We start from the raw sequence: 9,348 nt of genomic DNA on the forward strand, positions 1-9,348 counted from the left end.
GGAAGGGAGATAACAATTTTGGGAGACTGGTTGTACCCTGTACATTATAAAATTCCCAAGTGTAATGGATGAGGAATTTATACTGCAAAAATTTGAAGCAATGACCACACCCATATAGTGATGAGATATTGTTTATGGTAATCAAAACAGGAAACCACACAGTAATAATTTTATAAAATACAGTTAGCCCTTCATCTTTAAACTAATACGTGGCTACCTAATGTACAGTGCTTTTGCATATTGACAGAATTACTGAAGTAATTATTTGCATTGCATTTTTCCCATTGAAAAAAGTGGCTGGAGCATTAATGAGAATCAATTTTGTCAGGGTTTGTGGTATGTAGTAAAATTCAATAGAAGTATTTTATCTATTTTTAAAACTAGAGCTTTGATCAAAGCAATTCAACTATAAGTACCCAAAAAATTACTAAAAATGTTGAATTCAATCAACAGAAACAGAAATATTCAAGCAGTTTCTACACTGTATGGTAATCCCACAACTCCAGTATAATCAACAAGATATTGACTCCCAAAGCATTCTTGAATATTTTACCTAAATAGTTACAGACTAAAATCAAATATCACTTAGTAAAATTATTAACCACTTTTGGCCAATTATATAGGAACTATTTGAATTGACATGCACAACAATGGAATGTACATGCTAATAAAATTTTAATAATGAATATTGTTTGCTTCAACAAACTATATTCACCTGGCTAAATATACAACTTGCTGGTAAGCACTTTAGAAATTCTGTTAAAGTTAAAATTCGTCCCTAAATTTTATTTGGGTAATATTTTGTAGCTAGTTGGTATTTTCAACAAGACAGAATTTTATCACTCATAATTATATATTTTGCCAAAGATATGCAATGTAAACCTACATGTATACACAGCCTTCAGAATTTCAGAAATACTGTACTGCAAAAATATATGCCCAAGATAAATCATCTTACCAATAGCTACTGGTTTGACAATATAATATTTATTACGAAAGGCAATAATTTAATCTGCAAACATTAGCAATGCAGGAAGTATAAAATTAATAATTATATGAAACGTACTTCAGTGTTTCATTGACCATTATCAATCCAGTTTGCACTGCACTTGAAAGAACAGTGCATCATCTTTGAGATACTGGCAGGAGCTAGTAGTCGTCTGGAGATCTTCATGTGAGATAAACTCATAGTTATACCACACATAATCTTTCTTGTGAGGAGATGGCTGTTTACCACCACTCTCTATAGTACCAATTTCACAATGGTGTTCACAGTTGTTAACCTGATTCAACAACTTCACTTCACATTTACCTTTAAGTGGCCACTTTAAGTGATTATCATATGAACCCTTCACAAGATGAAGCCATACAGTTAGGTGAGGACTATTCAGGCCTGCAGCAAATACATTCAAACACATTTTGTATCCCTTCTGGTGAGTGTAGAATGGGTCACTGTACCAGTCAATTCTGTGATGCTTCTTTGTACTATAATCTGACATTTTTAAAATTACTGGAACTACTTGAGTATGCAGTGACGACTTTATTGCTTCTGTATTTATGCGTATTGCCCAGTAGAGCACCATCTCAACTTGCTGCATTCTTTCCTGGAGTTCACCAGCTAGTTCAGTGATTTTACTATCAGATATCTTTTCAGTCTCTGCAATCATCTTTAAAAACCGTGTTTCTAATTTAACAAGTGCTTCGTCACTGTTGGCTGCCAATGAACTATATTTCTTCTCAGCTTTGGTAAGACTTTGATCAGCTGAGGCAAGTTGTTGCTTTGTAAATTTGATTTCATCTTCAGCATTAGCTAATTTCAGTGCAAACAGCTCTTCATTCTTCTTGACCTCTTGTTTATAAACATCTACTTCTTGTTGTATAATCCTCATCTCCTTTGTAAGTTTGTTTTCTGTTTGTTCAAGTTGGTGCAATAGGCTATCTCTATCCATTTCAGTGGTAGTTAGTTTCTCTTTCATACCACGCAATTCTAGTTTGGTTGCACTAAGGTCATTCTCTAGCTGCTGCAGCTTTTGAGCAATGAAAAAACTTTCAGTCCCATTGGACACAGAATGTGTGCCTGCTGCCTGTTGGTCAATAATGGTGCCACTCTCTTGATCATTTTCTTGTAGGTAAGAGGAAGTTATCTCTGGTTGAGGGGCGAGATCAACTTCTCGTAATTTTCCATTCACATCCGGATCCTCTAGATCTCCGTTCTGATGTTCAATACAGCAATCGTCTTCTTGATGGTCCCCGTTGTGTTTATTGTAAATATGTCCGCCCTCTTTATCACCGGGCGTGGCTGTATCCATTGTCCCGTCTAGTCAGTGGCAAACATGTAGCACACAGCGTTTATGAAGCTGAGACGATCGTATACTGAAACTGGCTGTCTAATCGAAAGTGCTTTAGTTGGCCTTATCAGTGAATGCCGGGATGGAGGGCAACTTTAAGTGATTCGGAGTCACCACAACCGTGAACGAAAAGGCACTATAGACTAAATCTTCGACGAAGCATTCAAAATGACCTCATGCAGTTTAAGGTTACTACAGTAAAAACCACAACTCCCACTTGTGCCTAGTTAGGCGCCTCAACTTGGTAAAGCCAGCTCTTTCTGCGGCATATCTGACCATAGATAATATACGTACACCTGATTCTGACTGATTGACACTTACTAGCACTATGTGCATACTGAGGTGAGTAAAGAACTCTTATCAAGAGGTCACTTCTAGTGGGTCACTTTCAGGCAGCAGAGCAGTTTGTTCATTGTACTCAGGCTGTAGATATAGCTCAGTATTAAACAGCAAGTTTGCCCTTTATCATCTCACCTATACACATAGTACTGGCATATACATATCTAAAGGTATATATTTTCTATGGTGCTAGTAAGTGTCAATCAGTCAGAATCAGGTGTACATATATTATCTATGATCAGACACCATAGGAAGAGCTGGCTTTTAAACTGAAGGGTGTTTAATTTTACCAATGACACAAGGCATGACACAAGTGTTGTTGTGGTTTTAACTACGTAACTTCAAATTGCATGAGGTCATTTGTATGCTTCGTCAATGAAGACTTAGTCTAGTGCCTGTAAACAAGACCTGGGATTCGATTTATCTGGTTTCGGTAAGACACAGGGTAGCTATACCAGTGCTGGTAATACCTTACGTAAGTTATGTATAGTGTAAATCATAATTCAGGTATGCAAAGCATAGCTATCTATATAGCTTTTTGCTTATCTTTAGCGCATGAATTCAGTTCACAGACCATTAAAATACTTTTTGACTGCTGACATTATTTGTGTATGGCAGTTCTCTTCCTCACTGAAACCCTTCAAAATTTGTAAGCCATTTAAATTATGTAAACATTACACATTGTAAATACAGTTATACCTTATAGTAGTGGGCCATTACAATGTTATGAACTCTTCAGTGGTTATACAGTGTTACAGTGTTACACACTCTCTGCTCCATAGAAAACTAGTTTCCTTAAGCCGATTCACTGAATCTTTTGGTACAAATGTACATACAGTGTATATCACCAGATTACTGATTAGGTTACTTATGAAGACTTGTCTAAAACTGTAATTATACATTAACAAAGAAGTGACAAATTTAAGGCGCCATCCATCAATTTCAGTCTGTATGCAAGTGTACAAAGAATACTCTTTTTCTAACCCCTCCCCTTAACTTTGTGAAATTCCAGCCAAATTATTTGTGCCCATGCATGTGCCAGCATGTAGGTGTTACCATTGCCAGCTTGTTTAATTAATTAATCAGTTACCTGCATGGAGAGATTGGAGACTGGTAAAGATTAGGTTTTCAAGACTAGTAAACAGACTTGGTTTGTAGCTACCTGGAAATCCCAACAAACTATACACTGATATGTGACATCAACTTCTTAAGTGTAATGTTTTAAACAGTTAGCTATGAATATACATACAGTAGCGAAGATGTCGAATTTGCTATCATCACTGCCACCTTATTATAGTTTGGGGTCATCCATTAATCAACACTGTACAAAGAGTACACTAGGGGGGAGGTGGTTAAATGACTTAAATCTTATAAATACTTTTAAAATGATGATTACAAATTAACAATTACATAGGATAAAATGTTCTTTTATATATATTTAGTCAACTAGCAATCTGTACAACTCCCATGAACTACTACCATCACTATACAGGATGGGAAGTTTTTAGCTACATGTATGCATTCAGTTTTAATCTTCTTCAAATGATCTATGTACACTATATGTCATCTGATTACATTCACATTCATTAGCTACATATTTAATTATCAAATGATCTCAACTGCAGCGTCGACAATGTTTTTGGGTATATTATAGTAGAGTCACCAACTTTATTCAGCTAGCTAGCTATGTAATACTTGATACGTTTGCCTGTATTACACAGTAACTGCTCTATACTATAGAGTCAAGCTTACTTCTAGACCTTTTGAAGTAGTCACTCAATTAGCTTGTGTCAAAGTATCTGCATATACATTTTAATGCTATCTATAACATATTATAATTTTAAATGGCACGGTTGAGATTTCAACCAGTCATGTGTTTATATGCTATCTACATAGAAAGTATTTTGTAAGCTATTAATTTTTGTCCTTCTTGGAAGACAAGCTTTAATAACAACAACAATAACATAAATAATATTTCTCAACAATACTACACATAAGATGATGTATTCTGTCACTGACCAATTACAAAAATAGCCACAATAAGGAAGACTCTATAATAGATCAAGTTCAGCTGGTGGGTGAGAGTTATGCATAACCACTAACACACTGCATTTTGTTTTGTAAACTGAGGTTGAGGTCATGTATTGTAGCCCATACTTCTATTGGAGCAGGCGTCTTTGTGTATACAAACGTATGGTGATGTGTCCATCAATGTATACAGAAAATCACATAATATAGCTAGCTATGAGAAAAAGTTAATGTTGCACCAAAAGTTCAGAATCAGAGAAAATAGTAAAGTACTCACAACAGTAAAAGGTTGCCGGGGGGTGGGAAAAATCGAAGTTGTCACTGCTGCTGAAATATGATCTCACTACCTCATACTTCATGAACACCTATCCTAGCCACTTAGCTAAACACCACACACTGTTATATTGCTTGTTGAACGACACACATGCAACTGTTACTTGCAGCTTCACATATGGATATAGAATTTCAGCAAGTTGTACTCTACACCGAGGCCAACTTGCTGCAATGGCAAACTACCCACTGTTAGAAATTAAAAACTATACTAGCATGTGTGTGTGTGTGTGTGTGTGTGTGTGTGAGTGCGTGCGTGCGTGCGTGCGTGCGTGCGTGCGTGCGTGCGTGCGTGCGTGCGTGCGTGCGTGCGTGCGTGCGTGCGTGCGTGCGTGCGTGCGTGCGTGCGTGCGTGCGTGCGTGCGTGCGTGTGAGTAAGTGAGTGAGTGAGTGTGAGAGAGTCTCTCTTTCTGTCCGTGTGTGTACTGTAAAGCCGGGTGTGTGCATATGTAATGCTGCATGGTACTGCCTACATAAAGAGTTTCATGAGGAATACCAGATGCATTGTTGTAGGAAACAGAAGCCTAACAGCATATCCTTATTGAAAATGCTTCAAATGTTTTCCATTATGACATCTTATTGTAAGTTAATTAATTTACACTGTAAGTATTATTGTAGGTCAATATGGTCAATATACATCAATATGGCACGATGTGATAATTCTGACAACAACCAGTCTTATAGCCTGAAAATACATAATTATGTTAGCTTAATAAATTATTGCGTATCTTCTTTCTGTATAAGCTATTAAAATTCAGAAAAATCTCTAGGGATTTGTACATAAGTGGTAAAAATGTTACTTAGTTATCACGTTCAGAGAGAAAGTGTCAAACGTTTAAATAGTAGTAAAATTTGACAGGCTATAAAACTGGTTTTGTCAGACTGGGTTAAAATGGTCTTTGTGATTTACATAAAAATCTTCTTGAGGGGTAGGCTTTCATGCACTGTAATTCACTTTTTTTTTGTACAGTGCTGTATGTAAGAGTTAGCAAAAAATTATTGCATGAAAAAGTTTTGCACTACCTCCGTTAAAGTAGGTTATTTTTAGACAATAGGTACACAAGTTGAGAAACCTTATATTAAGAAGTTTAAACAGTATCTAAGTGGGCTTTTAATGGTTAGAGGATATCTGATTAATTAACTAAATTGTAACTTACCGGATAATTTCATAGACAAGATGATATAACAAATTGCATGTGCATGTGGGCACTTGAATGAATATGCTATCATGCACTCTAGCTGAAGAAAAATCTACATGCTTACGTACATTATTAGGCTATATACATGTGATCCTTTGCCATTTCATATCATAACCAAATGTCAAGCTGTGAAGTTATGGTCTGGTCTATGTCCATGATTTCTGAGCTATACATACATTTAAAGCTTTTGCGTCAATGATTACCTTATTAATTTTAATTAACACAATCATAACATTCATGATGACCCACGAATACTATAACCATCATTATACAGTACAAGTGTCTAGAATGTAAATCATGCTTGATGTGTATAAGTGTGTCACTTGATCTCCAATTTACCTTGTTTAGCACTGTACATAACCATTATATACCGGTATTGACTAGGTTCAAAATTATTAATTTTCATGAAACAGTGACCAAAGTGGTGTTGTCATTTTTGCATCATAGTTACATACTGTACTGTATGTATGTTTAAATATCTTTATGTGATTTCACTGCAAGAATGTGACAATGTGCACGTGTGTAGATTATATTTATCTACAGGGGCGTACCGAGGGAGGTTTCCAGGGGTTTCAGGAAACCCCTTTGGATTTTACACACTACTTGAAACATTAAGAAATTGAAACCTTAGGTTTCCAGGATCTGGAATCTTTCATGGAACAGGACACATTTTAAACTTTTATCTTAGTTAAATAATAGTTTCTAACATGATAGCAAAACTTATATTTTTCTGAATTATGATTTTGGTGAAAAGATCGAGATACTCTAATAGAGCAGTTAGATAATATAAACTACTCTAATATAACAGTCACTTAGCTGTAGTGGAAACCCCTTTTCAAAATTCCTGCGTACGCCCCTGATCTGTATGACTTTACAACAGATGGTTTCCAGGTAGGGACCCGCCGATTACGCTCATAATTTTACCTATTATGCTATGCTGCACTGCTAAAAAATTTACCTATTATGCTTAAATTTATGCTCAATACTTACCTATTATACTCAAATTATGCCCAATTATTTATGCCTCAGTTCTCATGCTCTGCTAATAATTTCCAATTTATGGATAAATAATAAGTGGCTGAAGCACAAACTTACTTGTCAAAATGCATATCACAGAAAAGATCGATATACTCTAATAGAACAGTCAGCTATGTGATTGTTCTATTAGAGTTACTGACTGTTCTATTAGAGTATATCGATCTTTTTGTGATAGCTATTTTGATAAGCAAGAATTCATACTATTACACAAATATTCTACCTATTATGCTAGCATTATGCTCAATGCTTTCATACACCTATTATGCTCATAATTATGTCAGCATAATCGGCGGGTCCCTATTTCCAGGGGTTTGTGGCCTTAGCACATCCTTTAGTGAGACTATATAAATTCTTGGTTAGCTGTGGTATTGTCATTGTTGCACTGTAAAATATGCTGCTACAGAGAATCTCAACCTTCATTGTTCTTGCAGAACATTAGAAGATATTCAGAAGCAGTGCCTAACACTGATACATGTGCTTATTTGGTGAAAGATGATGCAGGCATCCCTAGTGTTGCAGGTCAGAACAACAATACTTGTTACATAAATGGAGAATGTGTTTTTCATGAACTTGTGAATGCACAGGGTTGTAGCCAGACTTTCATATGGGTAGAGGAAAAGGTGGACCTTTTTATATTCAGGGTGTGATTCCCCAGCATGCAAGCATATGCTGATGCTAGGGGGTCTGGGGAAGGTAAAGTTTTTGAAATAGATACTAAAGGCTGAATGTGGTGGCATTTCAGTCAGTAAAAATAGCACAAACTATAGGCAGCAAATTCAAGCTCAAGACCAGATATATGGATGACATCTGGCAAAGTATCTCTACTGCTACTGTAATTATACCATCATATCTGTGTCTAAATGTATTGGAATGTCACAGTGAATATGGATGGGAAAGCCTCTCAGCAGGGGCAGTGGAGCAGGCCAAAAAGTGCTTTAAGACAATGAACTTCACACATTGCAAGGAGCTGAAGTATGGATGTTATTCATGGGGTCAAGCCCCATATTTTAAGGGAAGCTCTAGTTTAGACGTTCTCATTCAGATTGTTTTTGTAACTGAATAAGTAATTACACAGCTTGTAAAAGAGCAATGTAAACGTGACTGTTCTATTAGAGTGGTTGTTCTATTATAGTGCTTGACTGCTCTGTTAGAGTATCTTGATCGTCCATTTCAAGTACTGAATAAACTACTTGAAGCACCTCATTTAGCTTGATATTGGTACTTATTAGTGGTATTTAGTAAACTGTAGCTAATGGACTTTTGCTACTGAAAATTTGGACTTGTATACTAAAATTGTGGACCTTTTTTCCTAAGAGAGTGGTTCTTCAGAACCCCTCAACCCCCCCCCCAGCTACGGGCCTGCCATTTTGTATTTGCAGTGCCATTGCTTGAAGGTTCTTAGATTACTAATTTGTTAAGCTGCTTTACTGTAGTTGTCCCCAGTTATACTGATAGTAAAATGTCGGTAACTTTAAGCATATGGAACATATTGTTTTACTAGGTTTTAAACTCTCAGTAAAACATCAGTGAATGCGGGTTTGCTGAAAAACTACTAAACTAACAAATAATTAACTGTTCCATATACTGGGGATATACCACTGTAGTAAACTAAGAAACTTCAAGCAGTGTGCAAACTATGTCATTTCATGCTATAGTTACCTAAGCCCCATCTCTCCCTACACAAAGTCAATTATATTTAAACAGTGGACGCATATGAGCTCATATATTTATACGATTAATGAATACTATTCTGCAATGTTTTGTGTGCTTTATATTGCTTGAAATATCTGAAAAATTGCATGTTATTAGATAATGGCATTCAGAGAATGCTTTGATATTTGTAAAATATGCAGGGTGTTTATTCTGGTAAGAGACCTGTACACAGGTGTCTTACTAGCTAAGACACCTAGCCACAAATTTTGACAAACAATTGCATATATACTTTGTGGGTTACTAACAAAATTCCAGATACAGGGGCCATTGTATAAATCACTAATACATGCATTGCTAGGATTCTTCAGTGGATAACAACCTTCAGAAATGCTGTAATAATCACCTTAGCTCTA

General features: G+C 36.1%; 1 protein-coding gene across 1 annotated transcript; it reads right to left on the reverse strand.

Moving 5' to 3' along the window:
* Positions 1–1,088: 1,088 nt before the first annotated feature.
* Positions 1,089–2,309, reverse strand: LOC136247955 (TNF receptor-associated factor 5-like). Its single transcript, XM_066039774.1, has one exon. It carries the CDS (start codon positions 2,307–2,309, stop codon positions 1,089–1,091), a length of 1,221 nt encoding a protein of 406 aa, XP_065895846.1.
* Positions 2,310–9,348: the final 7,039 nt, after the last annotated feature.

This window comes from Dysidea avara, chromosome 2 (genome assembly GCF_963678975.1).
Source record: "Dysidea avara chromosome 2, odDysAvar1.4, whole genome shotgun sequence".
NCBI classification, from domain to species: domain Eukaryota; kingdom Metazoa; phylum Porifera; class Demospongiae; order Dictyoceratida; family Dysideidae; genus Dysidea; species Dysidea avara.